This window comes from Manis javanica, chromosome 15 (assembly GCF_040802235.1).
Source record: "Manis javanica isolate MJ-LG chromosome 15, MJ_LKY, whole genome shotgun sequence".
NCBI classification, from domain to species: Eukaryota; Metazoa; Chordata; class Mammalia; order Pholidota; family Manidae; genus Manis; species Manis javanica.
In genome coordinates this window covers 58308884-58331186 of record NC_133170.1, presented here as the reverse complement: position 1 = coordinate 58331186, position 22303 = coordinate 58308884, and the positions used below count along the sequence as shown (strand labels likewise).

The following is a 22303-nucleotide window of genomic DNA, read 5'->3' as shown; positions in this document are numbered from 1 at the left end:
ATGTAACCCATCAGGAGTGTCACAAAGGTTACATGTAAGAACGATCATGGCAGTATTGCTATGGCAGCCCCAAACAAGAAACAATACAAATGCCCATCATCAGTAGAGTAGATCAATCGTGGTCTATTCCAATGGCGGAATGCTATACCAATGAAAATGAAAATTGCTACATGCAATGGTATAGACTAATCAAACAACGTAATAGTAAGTGAAAGAAACCAGGCATTAAAGAGTACACACCATGATACTATCTACACAAAGTTCAAAAACAAGTGAAATTAATTTATGCTGTTAAAAGTCAGGGTATTACTTATCTTTAGGAAGGCAGGATGGTGGGGATATGAGGGAGATTTTGGGTGCTGGTAACATTCTATTTGATTTTTGCATTGTTATGTAGAGATCAAGAGTTTTTATTTTTTGAAAATTCATTAGGCTTTTAATCCTACAATGTGTATATTTTCTGGTATGATACCATACTTCAAAGTTTACTGAGAAAAAAAAGCTATTATATAATATTTATAGGAGGCACTCTGTCAATGAGAATAAAAGACCTTAAAAATATTTATATCTAGACCTACCAATTCTACTCCCCATGAAATTAATTAGAAATACATGCAAATGTATCTGTATCAGGATATACATTTTAACACCTTTAAATGTGTGAACACTGAGAAAAAAACCTAAATATGCAGTCAGAAGGGATTGATAAAATATATGTGGTACAACAGTGAAATAGAATATTGACCATCTTTAACATTCATGTTATTGGTTATCTAAAAGTATGGGGAGACATTCGGTGGAAGAAAAAACACAACATGCATTTATGTATAACACTATTCCAATTTTGTTTCAATGTGTGTGTGTGAAAGGAAAGGAAAGAAATAAAGCAAAAAACTTAATCCTCATCTCTAAGTTGTTGTGTGATAAATGGATTTTTTCGTCTAATTTTTCTGTTTTCTAGTTTTCAATATTGAGTACTTACTACTTTTATGATCAATAAAATAAACGGAAGAAGGGCACAATTAACCTTATAAATCCAGCCACATCTGAGTAAAGCTTAAGATTATTTGACAACAGCAGGACAATAGCAGGCCACCTTTGCCAGAGCCATTTTTTCGGACTGAAGTGTAAATGAGAAGTGAAGGAGAGAAAGTAACTATCAACGATTCCTTCAAGCACCTTGGTCAGGAGGGAAAGGATCTTGCTTTCTTTGACATTCCACAATTGTTATAGTCTAGACCAATGTTTCTCAAACTTGCCTGCATAGTGGAATTATTAAGGAAGCTTTAAAAAAAATACTAATGCCTGGGACCCTCATTTAGAGATTTCCATTTAGTAGATCTAGCCTATATCCTGGACTCCCTAAAGTGATTTGAATGCTAAGTCAAGATTCCATTTTCTTTCATCTTCTCCCCTGAGTAGAAGTTAAGATCCTTATCAGTACTAACTTCATCTGTATGTGTGACATGCACTGGGCACAAAGTAGGCACTCAAGAAATAGTTGCTGATTGATGGATACAGACTTTTCTGGGAGATGCAGAGCACATCCTCTTGGTTAGAGAGGTTAAGTCAGTTCTCCCTAGTTTAGGCAGTGGTCCAGGTTCAGAGAGGACCATCCAGGAATGAGGGAGCACCCTGGTCTGTGGCTCCAAAGGGACACTGTGTAGCTTACGTCACCTTTCAAAATGGAAGTCACATACTGGTCAGTCTGTGGTTTATCTTCCTAGGATGCAAAATAGCTAAGACAAAATCTCTCTGCATTCAGTATCCTCACTAAAAGTCCAAAGGGAGGAAATCTCAGTTAAACTAATGGAGTATCAGTTTCAGTTACTGAAATTATTTCAGTGATGACACCTGGAGTTGGCCAGTGACAGAACTCATCTAATTTGAAGCAGGAAGACAAAGTAAACAATATTTTGTGCTTACAAATGTTTACAACATAATAGGTACAGACTTACCAAAGCCATGTCAATTGGGTATTAGCAGCCTCATTTCTAGAGATTAGGAAGCTGAGGTTCAGATAGACTAGGCAACTTGCCATAATCACAGAGATGGCAACATGAGAAAAGATCTGAACTCTTGTCTATTTGACCTCAAAACCTACACTCTTTCCACAGCATCAAAATGTGACCATGAATCATATGAGGGATGGCAAAGTGCCTTCATACCAAACCTTCCTATTAGATCCTTGGAAGATTTCTATGTTGTCAGTAAGTCAGTAGGAGAAGACAGTCATTGACATGCGGGATGCTGACATGTGGCATTTTACTTGGTATTCAGTGGTATCTGTCAAGCACTTAGAACACAAATTAAGTTGTGGTCTTTCTGGAATAGTTAGTGGAAAGATAGAAGGGTGAGGTTCTTCGGTGGCTTTCAAACGCTTTCAACACACAACCAATTTTATGAGCATAAAATCCACATCAGCTACATTACTTCTTGTTCTTACAGGAATTCACTCTGAGGAAACTGTACCAGGGTATCCAAGGCCCAAATGGGGCTCTTAGGCCAGGGTGTTGCCAGCGATTTCTTAGGCCAATCACTGCCCCTCTCCTGAGGCTTCAATTTTCTCAAGAGAGAAAAAAAGAGGACATTTAACAGACACTTTATTGGTCTGATAGAAGCTATGGATCCTTTCCCCCAGTGATGTACACGCATGATTTGAATGACAGTTCTGGTTGTTTATAGCTCTCCCAACAGACTTCATAGCCCTCCAAAGAATATACTGAGCCATGGCTGAAAACACTTGCTGGAATATGTGGTAATGGGATTGTAGTCATGTTTACAAAAGAGCCCTTATCTTTTAGAGCTGCGACTTGAAATGATTTGATGTGGGATTTTCTTTGTGTGGGGAGGGGTGGTGATGGTGGGAATAACAGATGAAACGAGTTCTTCCATGATCTGCCCATTGGGGAAGCCAAGTGATTCGGTACGTGATGGTTCTTTACATTGTTTTCTCTACTTCTGTGTATGTTGAAAATTTCCATAGAAATAAAATTAATTTACACAATAAACATTATCCATAATTTTAAAAATTATCCAGAATAGATGACCTCTCGTGCTTCCGATTCTAATATTCCATGATCTAGCATTCTAAGGAATTTGCAAAAAATGCAGGCTTCTGGAAACATGTGATGTTCCCAGGGCAGTCAATCAGCATCAGTCTTCTTCCACTGGGGCCTCTGGACTAAAGGGTTTATTGCAGCTCCATTTTCCAGATGACTCTGTGATTTCCCATTTAAAAATTTCCATAGAAATAAAATAAATTTACACAATAAACATTATCCATAATTTTCCGTAAGGATATTTCTGGGGAAGGGTGGCGAAACAAAATGTAAAGAAGATGGACAAAAATTGGTCTTTAATCTTTTCGCAGGATAACGTGGCTCAACTGGTTTTCAAAGATTTTTAAGATGAAAAGACCAACAACTGCTGTCGGGAATGACGTTTAGAGGCCTGCAAACTATTTTGTTAGGATGTCAGGTGAACCAGGAGGATGTAAAGCAGCCTGCAAGCAGTTGAGAGATTGCCCTTCAGAACCACGCCCCCTGGGCCCCTGTTTTGCCTGTGTCACTCAACTCACTCACCTAGCTTTCCTGAGCTTCTGCCTTGCCATCCATTAAATGGAAATAACACGCAGTCTCCCTCATGAGGCGCCTGTGAAAGGCCAAACTGTGTCTAACAAATAGCAAGCATTCAGTGAATGCTCACCTTAGTTCTGCTAAATACGTAAAGCTAGAAACAGATTTTTTAAAAGCTGTACAATTACAGATTAACATGTTATCAATAGTTGTCTCTGGACTGTGAGCCAACGGGTGATTTTTTCCCTTTATTTTTGTCTGGATTTTGCAAATTCCTACAAAAAGTGTTTGTTACCCTTATAACCAGAGACAAAAAGTTAAGAAAGTAATTTTAAAAGTCTGTGGTGAGAAAGCTCAATGTCCAGAGGGCCTGAACCATGCTTGCCCCATGTGGCATTTTCACAAATGGACCACTTCAAAGGAAACTAAGATGGGATGACTATTAATGTCTTGTTCACACTTTCCAAACCAGGCTCTCATCTTCACAGTGGAAGAGGCTTCTAAATGCCAATGAACTTTCACAGGTGGCATTCCTGTTGCAATGCACACAGCCTTCCTTTGCTCCTGGTTCATGCCATACTGTCCCTTCTCATGCCTTCCTCCACACCAGCAGTTTAGCCTTTCTGAGGTTCATGGACCCCTTTGAGAACATCACAAATGCTATGCCAGGGGAAAATGCACAGGCACAGTACTTTGCATTCAATTTCTTAAGGTTCCTGGGCCCCGGTAGCCCATCACCACTGATTAAGAACACCCAAGTGAGGGCAACAAATTTAGGAATGTATAAACACTTCAGGTGTGTAGACTATTTTGAGAAAAACTGACATGTACAAATTCGAAGCCGTAAGTCAAGGAAATCGGTGAATAATTACGGGTGTTACATATGTAGTTTCTGCTGTGCCAAGGAATTTACATTAGGATATCTATAAATAGCAAACCCATACAGTGTGCTTGAATCATGCTGCTGCATACCTGAATGCTAAGCCTTCACGGAGTGCCCATAGTGTAGAGCAACAGGCCCGATTCACCAGGTTTAATACCAGTTTCACTCTAGTGCGGCTACACTCATGTTCAGTATTCGAGGTCACCTTTGAAGGCCACTACTACATATCACATGGGTATTTAATGATGAATGATGGACAATGATGAGACACACAGACACTTCAGTCAGTAGAGAGGTGGCATGTGTGTGGGGGTTGTGAGATGGCTTTGCCGCTGATCATCTGTGTTAGATATGGCCCACCTCCTTATGTCAGGAAGGAAGTGGATAAACACTGATGGGAGTCTTTCCACTGCACTGAGTTGAGAAGGCCTTTAAGTCATCTCAACTCTTCCTTAACGATGATCTTGGAAGGGAGGCTTTTGCCCCATTTCCAACTAAATTTTAGAAAAGGGACACGCTTGCCCCAGATCAAACATTTATCAGAAAAAAATTAAAATTAAATAAAAATAATGCAAGGCTCTCTGTCTTGGATTACCATCTTTGAAGGTTGATTTCCGAGGCTGGGATTTGGCCAGTGCCCAGCTTCCCTTAAACAGAGAAATACTTAGCTGTCGTTTGATCCTGCTCGGTTGTCAGTGGCTTCCAGGGACGTGTGTCAAGGGAGACAAGGATGGGGTTTTTCTCGGCTCCATCTGACCTGCCTTCCAAACCGGAGTCCCCTTTCCTTCACCCCTGTACAGAGACTGCTCCGCATTGTAAAGATGTCCTGCAACTCACTAGGAGACCTGCGTACAGGGCGGCGAGACCCGCACCTGAAAATCCCCCCAATACAAACTCCATCTTAACGGTTTCCAGGGCAGGCTGAGATGCCATTTGGCATCTCCTGCCCAGCAGCCGCATTGTAGTTGATCCTCTTCCAAGATTTCCAAACATGTGCCCGGCACCCAGGAGAGTTTCGGAGGACGAGTAACAGTGACAGAGTGCTGCGGGGTTGCTAGTGTATCAGCGTAACTCGTAAGAGCAAGTGTAAGTTCCCGAGTGTGAACTTCCACAGGAGGTGGCACCAACTTTCCCGCGAACGCGGCCCTGCCCTGATACGCGCCGGGTCTGAGGTTGGCGACGAGCCGTTAAACCATGGGGTTCTGAGACCCTTGGGACGCTGACGACCTCCGCTGGCCCGCCAAGGCCCGGCTTTTCTGGGGGAGTGTCGCTCTGTCCATCCCTCAGCCTCCCAGCCGCCTAATCTCTGCGTACGCCCTGGGCACCGGCGGGGTCCCAGCACCGGGTAGCCGCGCCCCGCCGCGCAGGACACGCGCGCGCCCCGAGCCCCTCGTGCGCCGCCCGCGCCCGGAGAGCCTCGCTTCCGCCGTGCGCCCCGCGTGCGCCCCCGGCTCTGCTACCCGCGAGCGCCCGGCTCCGCGCGGGGGAAGGGCGCATGCACGCGCCGCCCGTTCTCCCGTCCTGGGGGCTCCCAGAGCCCCAGCCTGGTGGGGACGGTCTGGCCTCGGCGCCAGCGCCCTTCGGAGGAAGCCAGTGGCCCGACGCGGGAAGGAGCGAGCGGGGGCCCCCCGGGCGAGAGCGCGCCGTACCTTGGACTCCTGGCTGCCGGTGGACGCAGGGGAGGGCGGCTGCCCGTCCACGCCGTCCTCGCGGGCGCCGCTCGGAGGGATCATCGCGGCGGCGAGGGAACCGCGCGGCTCCCGGGGACCCGCAGGCTCGCCCTCCTCAGCTCTGCGCCGCGCGCACTCCCATCCCGGCCCGGCCCGGCCCTCCGCCTCGCCTCCCGCGCCCGCGGCCACCTCGGCGGCGGCGGCAGGCGGCGACGGGCCCCGGGCGGCGGGCAGGGCTGGGCGGGGGCCGGCCCGGGGGAGGGGGCGGGGAGGCCGGGGCGGGGCGCGCGGCGGGGCGGGTCATCCCCGAGGGCGACAGTGGGAACCAGACCGAACGCGAACAGAAACCCGTGGATGAGTCAGCCTGGAGGGACCACCGGCCCCAACTCCCTCCTTCCTAAGGGAGACAGTGACTTAGCCGAGCTATTTATAGGTCAGTGACGAAGGCAGGGACCGGAGCTGGGGTTCCCTGGCCTGAGGGTACTCCACTTTCCTCCACTCATCTGTGGGCCAGAACAGAGAAGCTGGCACTGTGTTGTCTGCATCCTCATTTTGTTGTGCATGTATGTGCTAAATCCTTAAAGGTTTTGCCTTATTTAATAGGGTTGGGCACTGTCACTTGCATTTTATAGATGAGAAGACTGACGTTCTAGGGAGGCTTAAGTAATTCGGTCTAAATCATTGAACTATACATGCTGGAACTGACATTGAAACCCATTTTGGTTTCAAAATCCATGATTTGTGGACCATAGAGCCTCAAATCGAGGCCAGATCTTCATAGCTGAGGAGCAACTGGGTGTTGCAGTTCAGCAAGGAGTTCAGGGCTGTTCACAGGACAAACCAGTCTGCCTTAACAAATCTTTTCAAAACATAGAGTTATTCCTACAGGAAAAAGGGGCAGAAGGATCCAGTATTGTTGAAGACGCAACCACAGGATGCATGGAAAGGAAATACATTTGGATATTTAAAAGACTTTTTTCTTTCATGAATACAAAGCTCCCCTCTTAATTTTCTAACAAAAAATTATAACCTTGTGTTCAGATTCCTTGATTACCTGTACATGTTTGCAAGGCCAGCTTCAGGGGTATGCAACCTGAGCAGTCACACGGAGCCCCACACTTGGTTGAAAGATTTTCTGTTAACATCTTGAAATTCCTAACGATATTTGAACAAGGGGCCCTGCACTTCCATTTTGCACTGGACCCTGTGAATTATATATCTGGTGCTACATGTCAGTCTTAGTCCATTTCCTTCCCATGTCCTTTGGGAAGAACCCATTACTCTCTCCATCCTGACATCAACTGAAAGCTCCTGCTCGTAGTGCCAGCCTCTAATGGGGCAATCACCTCTCAGAGTGGCTAACCCAAATGGCCACAGCTTTTTCTTCCTTAAAACACAATTCCTGATTACTCGATAGCTGAAGAAGTTCTACAGCCTAAGTCACAACAGTAGCGAGGGGAGCGCACAAGAGAGCAGCAGTATCAGTGCGTCTTTGCCAAGCATCTCTTCTGTGCCAGACACTGTGCTGGAAAAAATAGATGACAGAGCAACATAGCTTAAGTCTATTATGCTGGAATTTGGAGCCTGGTGAGGGAGATGGATATCAATTAAATCACACATGCACATGCGCACACACCACACACACACACACACACACACACACACACACACACACACACTTTTCATGAACTGTGATGAGGAAAAACACAGGGCTCTAAATGAGTGTGTGCAGATGCAAGGCCTGAACTCTGGTGAGGCCAGAGAAGTGTACTCTGAGAAAGTGAAGCCCCGCCAGGATCTGTGTGCAATTCTAATCTCAGTGGGTGAGCACATCACACCTTACAACAAGATTTTTCTTTTAAGAACTGAAGAGCAGCTGTAAGATATCACCCTTCATTTTAGTAAATGCTCAGCTCTGATTAATGATAGTCATTAGCCAACAGTATAAGTTTAAATGTTGTCCCCCTGAAATAAATTTTAAAGAAGCAAGCACATCCTTCCTCCTCACGCTACCCTTGTCCTAGTTACTGAAATCCTTGATCTGATAAGCAACAGCTACCTTTCCTAGGGAATTGTGGAATTACCTATGGTTGTTAAAGCTAATCAAGTCTTTGCTCACGCATTTCACATAAACCCCTTCTTTCCCATGTTTCTTATCTAGCTATATTCTCTTACTCTTCAAAACACATCTGTAAACATTTATTACTCTTGAAATCTCCTTCCTTGATGCCTTTGGTCTGACTGAGATTCTCAAGCTTGTGCTCTGTTCTCATGGCATCCTTCCCTAAGTAATCGGGGAAGCTCCCTGTCCTCCCCCTGGGCTATGAACTCCACTGGGGCAGGGACCACAGCCGGCTCCTGTTGTCCCCTCAATCCCTGACATGGTGTTTGCTCACAAGATGAAGAAGGAGGGGAAGGCTGCTGCCTCTGTAGTCCCCCTAAGCTCTCAGATGGCCAAGGAACTTGCTACTCCAAGTGCCTACCACACAGAGTGAAGAGAGATGCTCATAAAACACACTGGGATTTAAAATCAAACAAGCTCCTTGTTATGGAGGATTTTTGCCTCCATTAGCTTAAGAGAGGATCTTAAACTGAGTTCATAGCTATCTGTGAACATGGGTTCATTATCTGGATGGAGGTAAGGGGGTTGCCAAAAGGAAATTAGGGTCACAGCTCATCTCTGGGAGCAGGAGTCGGGGTGGGCGGAAGGCTGCTTGTCCAGGTCTGTGGGGAGAGGGCCACTGGCAGAAAGGGGTGGCGCTGTATTCCTGTAGGCTGCCCTGAGGCACTGCTGCTTTGGGAACAGATGGCCAGGCCTGATTCTAGCTCCTGGGGGATGAGATCCCCTCCACATGGTCACGAGAGACAGCCCTAACCTGGTACTGAGAGGCATTGACATATTGGCAGCATGCCTGGGGGCAGTGGAAAAGACTGATGTCTCCATGTGCTAGAGCTCAGTGGATGGGTGACTAGCGAAGTGATCCCTTGACACACCTGGCCCCGTGCGAGATCCCCCTCAGGACTCACAGTCACACTGGTGTGAGACCCCACAGAGGCCTGGAGGTCCTTCATCAGAAGCTGCAGTGGTGTTTTAGGTATGGCTATCGAGATGACTGCATTTCTCCTGTCAGCTGGTGAAGCCCGTGAAAGTTCAGGATGCAGATGACCATTCTGAGGTCAGAGCCCATAGTGGGGCCCTGGGACTTTGTGGATTCCCTTCATGGTCCACTTCTCTCTGGTCTTCGGTTAAATACCAAGAGAGCAGAAGTGTGATGTGCACAGGAACCTACCTGCACCAATGTGAGCAGGAAGCTCCCATTCTGGTTCACTGACTCCTCCAGTAGTCTGTAAAGATGGCTTTTGCTGGTCGAGTGCGGCTGCCTTTTGCGGTAACACTGCTGAGCAGAAGAGTGTGTGTGGCTTCCGACCCTCTCCCATTGCTCTGCTCCAAGTTTGGATAAGAAGATGGGACTTTCACTCTATGGACTTTGGCTTCTTCTGGAGACATTCGGTAGAAAGACACGATCAAGGCTGTTTAATAAAACAGCCATACTTAGGAAGGATCCAAAGAAGAATAGCAAGGAAAGGAAGAGAGAAGATAATCAGAATGATGTGGGATGGAGAAGTGACAAGCCTGAAGGAGAGACATTCTCTACAAAGGGACGGTTCTCAAGGTCTGGTGCATCACGTGGTCATGGATAAGGAACTGTATGAGAAGAGGCTAGGGCTTGGCAATTAGATGGTTGGAAACAATAACAGCTAACATGTGTTGGTCTTCTATTATGTGATGGACATTTTCTATATGTTATTTAATCTTTACAAACCTTAACAAGGTAATTATCTTAGGTTTCACGGTGAGTGTGGGAACAAGAACTGGAACTCAGAGACAGTCTGCTCCTGGGCCAAGTTTTGGCCACTCTGACTTCTGTCCCCTAGACATTGGTAAAGAGGCAGCAGCCCTTAACATGAAGAATTGAATCAACATGCAAATTGAGAGACAGATGCATAACAGAAGACACCAGGGGAATCCTCAAAGAATGAAGAGCTACCCACCCCATTCTTTTATCTTAAAAGTAAATAATAATCAGATCCACACATTCAAGGTGATAACCAGAAAGACACTAGGCAGAGCCACTACCTGCTGTCACTCAGCCTTTAAAGGAATATTGGGGTTCCCAGCATTAGCTGTCACCTCCACTGCCTGGACGGTTGGACCTGTCTTTAAGCCCAGAGAACTTAAATCTTTTGCCCAAAGTCTGTAGCCAACAATGTCTGCCTCTACTTTGAGCAACTGTTAATGCCCTCGTTTAAAAAATGCACTTAAAGGCAACAAGATCTTAGACAACTGACTTGATTTGGAGCCTCAGTTTCCTCAGGTCTAAAAGGAGATTAATCCTTACTTTATAGAGTTTCTTTAAGGGTTAGAGGGTTAAATGCCTGGTCAAGGTGGGCCTGAAGATTATTGTTGTCATTCTTTGTTGTTTTATTGTCACTAGTCAATATATTTGATCTTAGTCAAATATATTTGCTTTGAGTTAGGTTTTATGTTCATTCAGCTGAATGCATATGCAGTAGCCAAAGTGGGTGTCTTTACATTTCCAAACTGGTTTCAAGCTCCTCTCTAGAGTTCAGATGCAGCAAATACCTAAAATTTCTTCTAAATTTTGATCCTTTGATTAGTAATTTGCATTTAACTTTACATATACTCATCTGTGAGTTCAGAGTAACAGTCTAAGAGGCACATAATCCAGCTTCCCTGGCCTTTCTGCTCCCCAGAAACATTGGTTTCTTCCCCCTTGCAGCTGTGGTGCCTGTCGCCATTCCCTGCATCTGCGACACCCCCACCACCCTTCTCCACTGACACCTCTGGTTGCCTTGGACCTCAGCTCCTACCATCTGACGACATCCTGTGTCCTTTCCTTATGTAGTGTCCTCTAGAATATAAGCTCCACGAGACCTTATTGCTCTTCTTCATTATACATCTCTGGTGGTTAGGTGTGCAGCTAACAGGTGCTCAGTGAATATTTGCTAAATGGACAAAAGAAAAAATAATCCTGGAGAGGAACTTACAGGTCTAACAAAACTTTCATAGAGGGGAAAATTGAAAACTCAGATAGGTTAAATACTTGTCTAAAGTCAATTAATCTTTAGACAAGTGGCGTCATGAACCACTGTCTGTTTCCCTGCTCATCAATCCCACCAGTGACTGATTTATGCAGCTTTGCCATATATGACCAATCTGCCAGATGAACCAGTTTTTTTTCTGAGTTTTCAAATTTATTAGGCTATTTATGTGTAGCATTTCTAAATACTCTTTCCAAAACAATAGTTTTATCATTATTCAAGTAGTATTTAAAAAGAATACCAAAGAAATTAAAAATCTTCCAAAATGCCACCACCTATTGGAATAAGTATTAGCAATTTGGTAAGTAATAAAAATAAAAAGTAAAAAAATAATACCTTTTAAAATAAGTACTTTTGCAAATGGCCCATGGGGAAAGTTGGATCTCAGGCAGCCTGGGAGGAATAACATTGGTTAGTAACAAAGGGAGGAAAAAAAGCACCATAAGGGTTTCTGGAGGGTCAAATGGGTCATGGAGTAAGAAAGAACCAGCATCCAGAGAGTTCTTAGACACACCTAGAATCTTCATGCTGGGCAGCCAGACACAGAGAGCTCCGGTTCTCTCCAACACAGGAACCCATTCCATATATGGGGCCCTAAAACTCAAGCACACAAGTAACTTGCACATTTACAACCTCTAGAGGATTATGAATATTCAACTCATGCTGTTTATCATTATATGTCGTAAGTGACATCCTTAGAAGTTAGCAGACTGACATTCAAAACAAAAAACAGGAATTCCAGCAAGAACAGATAATAGTTCCTGCTCTTTGTCCATAAAACTTTGCCCTTACTTTGAAATATGTTCCAAAACCTTATAGAGTCATACTGGGGGCAAATGAATCTCAAAAATTCTCTTTACAGTGTATTTCAGGGAAGGGTTATATTGCCACTTTGTCCTTCTCCCTGCTGTAACCATCTCTGTCTCTCCAATAACTCACTTGGCAGCCATGAACCATCCATCAGGCACATGACAAGTGGCCTGGAAAAGATGACTCAGGCCTTTGCGTTAAATGCCACTTTCTTCCCTCCATGGCTGAGGCAAACTTGCCCATAAAGCCTGAACTTAGGAGCTATACTTATGTTTCATCTGTCTTTTTTCTTGCAGAGTTGACTGGAAAAAATGGGGATTTTTTTTTCTTCCTCAGTTAATAATGATAACTTATTAGATGCAGGGTACAGTGGGAGACAGTATCGATAGGGTTGTAGTCAGACAGACATTTGGAGGTGGTTGTTGACTGCACGCTAGTCCCTGTTTCCTCCCTGAAATGCAAGTTGCCAACATGCTGAAGTCTCCTGAGCTGTGGGCCAGTACTGGCCTGGCGAGGAACTTGGTGCTGCACGGAATTTCTGAAGTTCCTTAGAGTGGAGTTAGAGCTGTAATGTGTGCACTCAGGGAAACACCCAGCTTTTAAATACTATCTGCCCTATTTTATCATTTACTTTTCCTCAACTACCTGATCTAGTGAGCCACTGTGCCTTGGTGCTTTACCTCTTGTGAGGTCATGGGGACAAGAAGTCATTCAGTGTAAGACATTTGAGATCATTACAACAAAAGGTAGAGATGTCCAAATAAACAAGGTCCTTATTTTGTTCACTGACTTATCAACAGATGCTGAGACCCACTTTGTATTAGGCACCTTATTGGTCCCATAGGTATGGAGAGGTAGGTGCATAGTCCCTGACCTAAAGGAAAGTCCAGCTTAATGAGGAAAGCGGAATTGGAGACAAATAATAACCATGAGTATGAAGAGAGGGTCATAGGAACCAGGGGAGGGAAAAGCTAATCCCACTGGGGAGCTAGGGAAAGACTCACCAAAGGAAAAAAATTATTACTGAAGGTAAACAGCAGTTTCCCTGAGGAGATGAGGAGGGAATTCTTGAAGGAGTCTCTTCTTCCTAAGATGAATCTTTTTTCCTGTTTATATTTTTTTTGGCTATTTATTTTATTATTGTTACTTTGGATGTAATGAAAGGACCTAGAATTGTCACCATCAATCCTGCAATTTCCCTTTCTCATTTTAATTTGCTTCATTAATTGTCTCAAACATAACCAATTCTCATACAAAATTTCTTTCCTTCAATGAAACCCACTATAATGATTTTAAAATATGTGTCTTCGGCATGTATGCATATTTGAAAAATACAGGGCGTTAATTTGTGAGTGTATTTTAAATTGCATAAAATGTATTGTGTTACAGCTTATTTTCTTTTTCTAACTTACCCCAGGAAACAGTTCAATTTTTTAAACTAGACTAAAGTAAAATAAGCAAAGGTAATTTAAAATAGATGAAGTCCATGTCATTGAATGCACTCTTTTGTGTTGTTGTGTAGAATTCCACTGTATGAATCTACCACAACTTACTTAATCCATTATCTGGATGGACTGTTAGGTTGTTATGAACAGTGCTGCTTTGAACATTCTTGTATATGGCTTTTGGTGCTAATGCACAAGTATGCTAATTTTATCATGTGGCTTTATTTGCATTTCCCTGATGACTAATAAAGTTGAGCACTTTGTCATATGCTTGTTGGACATTCAGATACTGTCACAAACATAGAAGAGAAGAAACCAGCCACAGAAGAACATATATGCTATTATATAATTTACAGAAAGTTCAAGGACAGTGGCCATCTTTGGGAAAGAAGGCCAGTTTATAATGGGAAGAAACACTACGTCTTCTAGGGTGCCAGTGGGGTTCCATTGCCTCACCTCTGGTGGTGGAGCTCATTGAGCTAGACATGAACAATTTGTGAGTTTTTATGTAGGTATGTTATGCTTCAATAAAACATTTAAATAAATTTTATAAGTGGCAGATAAGCAATCCAAATAAAAGTCAGTAGCCTCCCACTTCTGAGAAGATGGAGAAGATAACACTTTTCCCTAGTCCTCCTATTAAGGACAATTAAAAACTCTGAATGGTGTATATGAAGCAAACAGAAGAATTCTCTGAAAGGTGGAGAGAAGAAGGCAGACAGACTGGTGTGGGATTTTAGGACCGAAGGGATGACACAGTGTTGAGTTCCTTGGTTTTTCATTTTACCTCATATATCCTGGACTTGGAGCTGAAGAAGCTTGCAAACCAGGAATGCTAGTGGGAACAGACAAAAAGAAAAAAATGCTAACAAAAGGCTGCTCTCTCTAGCCAAAGAAAGGGCTTTTAGGCACAACAGAAAACTTTTAGGCAGTAACTGTGCTACTCCAGCCAAATCCTGGAGAGAAACCTGAGACTCTATCCCTTGCTTTGCCAGCCTAAGCCAAACGGGGAGCCCAGATCTCAGCTTTTATCAGGATGTGAAGAGGTGCCCCAACATCCTTGCTGGGGGTGTGTGGGAAGGCAAAGTAGAAGCTGTGATTTTCATTCTTATTAGCTGGGAATGATGTTCCCCATGGTGCCACTGGAGAGCATGTGGGGGAGTGGGACTTCCATCCCACCCAGCAGCAAGGAAAAGCACCAACCTCCCCTGGGGGATGTAGACTTCATTCTGTACTTGGCAGTAACAAAGCAGGGCCCCTACCCTCTTTCCGCAAGAGCGCTGTCAGAGAAATTCAGTCAAAAGCCAAGGTGTAAATAAGATTCAGAGTCTCCTGACATAATATAAACATGTCCAAGTTTCAATAGAAAATGACTCATTATATCAAGAAACTGGAAGACATCAAACCAAATGAAAAAAGACAATCAGTAGATACCAACATTATAGGACAAAGACATTTAGAATGACCTGACACAGAATTAAAGCAGTGTGATGAGAATGCTTCAACCACCAATTACAAACATGTTTGAAACAAATGAAGAACAGGAAGCCTCAGCAGAGAATAGAAATTCTAAGTAAATAAATAGAAGCCAAAAAGAGGAACCAAATAGAAAATTTTGATATCCAAAATACAAAAAGTGCAGTAAAAATCTCCACGGATGGATTCAATAGCAGAAAGAACAGGAGACAGGGACTAACCAATGAAATGGAAGCCACAACAGTAGAAACTACCCAATCTGAACATCAGAGAGAAAATGGGACCAAATGGGACTATAACAGAAGAATAACATTCACATCATCAGTATCCTGGAAGGAGAAGGCTTAAAAGTTCTCAAGGAAATAATTGTTGAAACTGTACCAAATTTAAGCAAGAGATATAAACCTATAGACTTAAAAGCTAAGAGAACTTCCAAAAAGGAAATCCAACAAGATCCATGCCAAGATACCTCATAATTAAACTTCTGAAAACTTTAAAACCAGTAAAATATTGTCATCAACTATATTTCTGTTAAAAAAATACAACAAAAGAAAAAAATCTTGGAAGTATCTAGAGAAAAAATGGTACCTTATCCGTAGGAAAACAAATGACCAAACAAACAGTTCGAACAACAGAGGATTTCTCCTCAGGAATCATGGAGGGCAGAAAAACGTAGCACATTTTTCAAGTACTGAAAGAAAAGAACCATCAACCCAGAATTCCATGTTCAGTGAAAATTCCCTTCAGGAATGAAAGGCAAATCAAACTCTCAGATGAAGGAAACCTAAGAGAATATGTGACTAGACGGTCATCATAAATAGTGGCTGGAGGAAGTTTTTTAAGCATAAGAGAAGCAACCTTGATATATGTATGAGGAAGGAAGAAAAACACAGTAAGCAAAAGTTATCAGTAAATATAATAGGCTTTCATTCTCTCTTGAGTTTTATAAAAATTCTGTCTGACTACTAAAGCAAACATTGTAACACTATGATATGTTTCTAAATGTATGTCTGTCAAGGAAATATTTAAGGCAATTATATTATGAATTAAGTAAGGTAAGATTTGCATACTTCACTTGAACTAGTAAAATGACACCACCAACAGACTATGGGAAGGCAGGTATATGGAATATACTACCTAGAGCAGGTACTAAAAATGCCAGAAAGAGCTGAGATCAGTTTATTTGGAGCCAAAGCCACCAGAGCCACAAACTGGTAGAAACACTGACTGAGAACAGTTTTTGTGAATTGGTGGAGGCTTAGGACCAGCTAACGTGAGACTCAGAAATTCCTGGGACCCAGGCTTAGCGGGTGGCCTGCATTTTCACAGACTTTACTTTTAGGAACCACATCAGATTCACACAGTGAAGAGTACTGAAAAATGTCCCTGTGTTTTGGGCAGGGTGTGGGGAAAAAAATTTTTTTTGCCATCTTCATAAACCCAGAGAAATCTTTAAAACAAAGTCAGACACTCCAAGGGAAAACTCTTTTCAGAGCCTTGTCTGGTCTGGAGGGGAGGGTAGAGCACTAGTTGACGAAGTCGATTCCCGGAGGGGTGGAGGTTGACAATTCTGGTAGCGCTATACATGTATACTGGAATGCAGCAATTAGTTAAATGGAGGGCAGGTGATGGCCCATGGTGGCAGCCAGGTTTTTCACTGTTGGTATGGGGTTCACAAGTAAGTAATGGAGGAGGCCAGAATGGTTCTTGTGGTAATGGATCAAAGTTAATATGTAGAAATATTTATAGCTTTATATATATGCATGGCTGGCATGGACACATTTTACTTTTGCACGATCAGTTGAGGGCCTACAAGAAAACACACCCTGTAGCAATGAACACACCAGGTGCCCAGATCTTGGTTTCTGACACCATTCTTTTTACAAAGAAATTGGGTCTAGCACTAACACCGACCATCGTGGCCTATCTATAAACAGTGATCACAGGAAACATTCAGCTGGGGTCAGTCTCAACAGCCAACAGCAAAAAGCATGCACTGGGGGCTATCATGTGTGAGCCACTGTTCTAAATGTATTATCTCACTCAAGTTTGGGAGGCAGTATTATTTCTACTTGACAGATGAGGACCCCTGGGCTCAGAGAGGTGATGCATCTTGCTTAAGAGCTCAATGCTACTATGTGGAGGCATTCTTGTTTCAGTCATGTGCTCTTGTGTGTTATACTGCTTCCAAATTGAGCACCCTTGTAGGATTCTAAATACAACTGGAAAATTCAGATACATTTTTGTGACTTAAGCACTTTATCTTTCATATACAGGCACATATAATTAGAGCTAATGGTATAAATTAGTTCAAACAAATTGGAGTTGCTGATGCTGGTAACATAAAGGAGGCTCTTTGAAGAGTTTGCTCATTGCCTTTAGCACTGGTGATTTTGTTTTTGTAGCCCTTATGCCTATTCTTGCGAACATTCATGTTTTAGGTTCAGATGGAACTCAGACTGAAGGTGTAATAACAATGCTGTTGCTCACCAGGAAATGCCGTATTTGTCAATATATCATCACTAGGATTCTTCTAATAGTTCTATTGTGAAGAATTAACATGCTACCTTGAGCAAGTTTTTGCCTTTCTGGATTACTACCATTGAGGGGAGCATTGAGGGTCAGGTAGAGCCCAGTTCAAAGGTGTGAAATATTAGCATATAACCAATTACAAAAGGGAAAAATTTCAAAGTGTAAGCATTATACAGCAATTGCAGCTAGCTTAAATTTATGTCAATTTCTGACTTCGGTTGGGATGTAAATATAGCTATTAGATATTACTTGAAGTTACTTAAAAGAAATTAAATCTACATTATTAAAAAGGGAACATTCACATATTTTCCTAATTGTGTTCCATTAGGACAGAGTTTTAATTTTTAGGAAATTAATGCTATTAGACTTGATGTTTAAGAAAGGGAAATGGAAAGAATTGAACCACTTAGCACTTAATTTTTTCAGGAGTCCATTAGCAAACCCACTTGTCCGTCCTGTGATGCAGTTCAGTATTATATTCCCTGCGCATCCCCCATGGGACATGAATCAGGAAGATTTTATGTGCCACTGAAGTCACAGAAAACAGAAAATTCAGCTGTTCAGAGTTTGCTGGGCAGAGGCAATAATTAGAGACTAAAAGAGAGAAAAGAAAAAGTTGGCTTTAAGAAAAAGAAGCCCCACAGAAACACAGCACTTCACCAAACAGCAGTTTAAAACTTATCAAATGATATATAAAATACCCAAATCAGCTGCAAATTCAAACAAATAAAAAATCCCCACTGCTTACTTTTAAAACATGTCCCAGGAAATTTAATGGTTCTAGTAGGCACAGAGCATACAGACTCCCATAGGGACACTCCTGACCTCTGGACAAATTAACTTCTGGGTATAAGCATAGAATCATACTATTAGTTAGTATCTAGTCACTGTTGATATGGTGTTGGGTACTGTAAGTTCTTCATATGCATGTTCTTATTTAATATTCTCAGCAACCTAGGAGACAATTAATATTATTATTTCCATGTTATAGACGAGGAGACCCAATTTTAAAGAGGTAAAGTCAATTATCCAGAGCCACTGAGGAAAGCAATTAGCTCTTATTCTGTAACAGATTCTGTCCAAATGCAGTGCTTAAAACAGCCATCATTTCTTCAGCTCAGGAGACTGTAGATAAGCAGTCAGGATGGGCTCCCTCCCCCCTCTGAGGTCACCTGCCGGGTCTCAGTCTCTCACCCCATAACAGGGCATCGGGCTGCACACACTGTGGCCTCTCTGTTCCAGGGGCCCCAAGCTTGATGAGCTTGGCAGCTTCTGCTTGTGTCCCAAAGCAAGTGACATGGCAAAAACCAGATGCAAGGGGCAAAGAAATAGACTCCCCCTGTTGACTGGAGAAGCTGCAGTCACACTGTGAAGGGGACAAGTAGGAATCTGGCTGCATGTTGAAATCTACCACAGCCAATCTGTAAGTGATAACAGAGCCAGGTTTTGAACACTGATTCCGGAGCCGGTGTCCCTAATCCTGATCCTTACTGTGCCTCTCAAAAATGGATCCCTTCAGAGTTTTCAGGTGCACCATCCCTTTTTGGATGACCTTGCTGCTCTTTGTTTTACAAACCTCTGCTGTCCTCCATCTCCCGAGCATTGGTTTTCTCTGCACTCCTGTTCTGGGCCTTCCTGCCCTCACATTGTAATGAGGCATTTATCACAATATAATGCTTGCTCTCTTGACGAGGCAGGATTATGTCCAACTATTACCTGTAACCCTGACACTTGGCCCACTGTTTGCTACAGGGTTTATGGCTCTGAACTGACTGGCGGCTGAAAGACACAATAATTTACTTGCTTGTAACTGGCTCTTTCAGTCCTAACTGGTGTCCCTGAATATGTAGCAAGGCTTATCACATCACCTTCAGTTAATCATCCTCAAATCCTCTGATAAAAGCAATGCTAAGCATTTTGGTTTTGATACCCATATTGTAGAATGGACTCTATTTCTTTGTTACTTTAGGTATCTCCTATAATATCAGCAACATTAATGTAAGAAAATGAAAAATCCATGCTTCGTGCAAGAAAGGCATTGAGAACCAACTTCACATCCACTTCAATAACATCCAGGAGGGGTGCTGCTGAGGTTCCCCATCTTTAAGAAGGGGCACTTTCAGCACCCCAAGAGCACAGGTTCTCAGGAGCCACCTTCTTCCCTGGAGATTAGCATGTGAAAGACTTCCTGGAGGGCCCCAGGGCCAAACTTAGAAGCCCTCAAATAGTTGGGTTTTCTCTCTAGTCAGCAGCCACTGTTGGCCAAGTCAATGGACATGTGTGCTTCCCCAGTCTCCCTGGGCCTGACTCCTCGCCCACAGTCTGCTCTCTTGCATGCCCTGTATGCGTGGAGACAGGCAGGCACAGAGGGATGGGAGGTTGGTGCTGTCCAGCTAGGTGCAGGAGTGAACGAGGCGTAAGTGAAAAATACCCATAGATCAGAGACTTAACTTTTCTTGAGTGTCCCCAATACCCCTGAAAAGCTTGTAGAATGCTACCCTGTCTCTGTTCCCCAGGTTAAATGGGCCAATATTTATTCTCAACTGTTACACACAAACACTTCTGAACTCTGAGCTTGCGAGTGAGAGTCAGTTTTGTCACGTGTATCTACAGCTCACAGAATTCTTGGGAAGATGAGATGGATCTGTGCCTGGAAGGCACTCAGCACTGTGCCTAAGTCAGGGGGAGTGCTCAAGAAAGTGGACTACTATTCTCATACTCTTAGCACCATACAGGACATTGGTGTTCCCTGGCATCAGTCTCAGGTCTTAGCTTAATGTCCTGTATTTTATAATTTTTGAATTAAATCTATTTTAATTTAAACAACAGATTAAAATACATAGAGATAAAAAGGAACACCTCACATTTCTACTACCATGGGCATCCAATTAGTTTCACTTTTCCATGTTCCCATTCAGTCCTTGTACGTACCTGTAGGTAGTGTTTTTCCTACTTGCCATCATTGTGAAGGAAACTGATTTGGTGAATATTTGAACATTTTTGCTCAGTGTTACATACTGAAAAATATTTCAATTACCTGAATTTTAAAGAGTCAAGAAGCAATAGCCAGACAAGATACTGACTGGTGTTGTCATCTACAGTAAGTTACATAGTTCTTTATGTTTACATAATGCTCTGCACTTTCTCATATGTGCATTTTTAGTTAACAGTAATCTTGGAAGGGTATGAAATAAAATGTGAATTATTATAAACATCACTTCTGAGTGCCTACTATGTGCCAAACCTATTCTAATCATTATCATCCCTGTTTGACTCTCAGGGGAGTCCAGAGCCTTACTCAATCTCACAGATCCAGGGAGACAGTGGACAGAGTCGAAAAATACAGATCTTCTAGTGACTGCACCAGCCTCTTTCCAATTTACCACCCCCTTCCAGAAAACCACAGTTGTGGGGTTTCAGGTTTTTATGGTATGTATTTCCACTGGGCACACATGTGCTGTCATGCAATCTTCTGTTTCACTTTTTTACTTGGATGCTTTCAAAGTTGGTTTTGGCCACAAGTCTTGGACACAGCCTCTTCTGTTGGCAGGATCTGCTGGTGTGACCCGTAGGCACTTACGGTAGGCATTTATTGCCTGGAATCTTCCAGACAAGCCTGACCTTCATGACTGAACTGAGAGCAGAAAAAAATGAGCAAGTCAACTGGAAATCAAAGAAGAATATTCTACTCAACACTTTAAAGAAGAACATCTTCCTATTGGTGCCATTTCAATCAGTGCATTTTTCTTTTACCTGGAGCACCCTAAGTCCAAGTATCACTGGGTCAGACGTACTTTTTCCCATGCAGTCTTTTCCTCTGGCATTATTGAACCTCACTAATCAGAGCATTTGCCACTCTTGCTGAAAAGGTTCTAGACAGGGAGATAGAGTTGGGATGGCTATTAACATGAAGCCAAGGAGGATTTCCATGGCCTGGCCAAAAACCCCTGCAAATCTCTTCCTCTCTTTAAGCCCATTTCCTTCGTGGTCAAATCAGGACTTTCACTGAGATGTTCTCTACTATTCCACTTGCATCCTTTCTGCACTATGATTCCATTCCTGTTTTTGAATGTATTTACCCAACCACAACTACCTACTTAGTTAACTGTCCAGCTGAAATTTTTAAAAATCCCATAAATGTCATCACAAAGAAATTTCCATGTGAGCATCCTGTGTGCTCATTTAATATAAATACATTAAAGTGGTATCAAAGTTCCTTAAACTTTTTCTGTGGCAGAGCCCGAATTATGTGATTCATTCAAAGAACACCTAAATTAAATGTTAGTGTTGCTAGGGTTATAGACACAATGGTTCAGAGGAAGATATGTAAAATAACATAAATTCAAAAAGTAGACATAACTTCTAAAACTGCTGACAAGTATTTGGCCTTGTAATTCTTACTTCACATACCTGGAAACTGGCAATTTTAGAACGTATTATTATTTTTTTTTGCAAGAATCATGAGGTCAAGAGAGACTGTACTTTTAAAATCAGGTGTTTTAAGCTGTTAAAGTGAACAAAAATACATGTGGTATAATTGTTATAGCAATAGACTATTAAAATGTCATCCTGTAAAGAGCTCTTTTAATATTGCTAGTAGGCAATTATTTTGCACTTCAAACATGGGTTAATTTGTATATATTCTTTGTTTTTAAGCTCACCAAAAATTGTACAATCCAGGTACTATAAGTTCCATTCTAAAATTCACAAAATTTAATGATTTAATAAGTGAGTGATTAATAAGTGAATTGATATCAAAGAATAAGTCAGTTTTCCTTTAGTAAC

General features: G+C 42.6%; 1 protein-coding gene across 2 annotated transcripts in view; it reads right to left on the bottom strand.

The window, feature by feature from the left end:
- STAC (SH3 and cysteine rich domain) overlaps nucleotides 1–6356 on the bottom strand; it is a 126718-nt gene extending 120362 nt beyond the window's left edge. For both annotated transcript variants that reach the window (XM_017653520.3, XM_073222671.1), the window contains exon 1: nucleotides 6111–6356. In XM_017653520.3, coding sequence (XP_017509009.3) covers nucleotides 6111–6194 — 84 coding nt within the window. In that variant the 5' untranslated portion in view covers nucleotides 6195–6356. The remainder of the gene's footprint in view (nucleotides 1–6110) is intronic.
- Between the last annotated feature and the right edge of the window lie 15947 nt (nucleotides 6357–22303).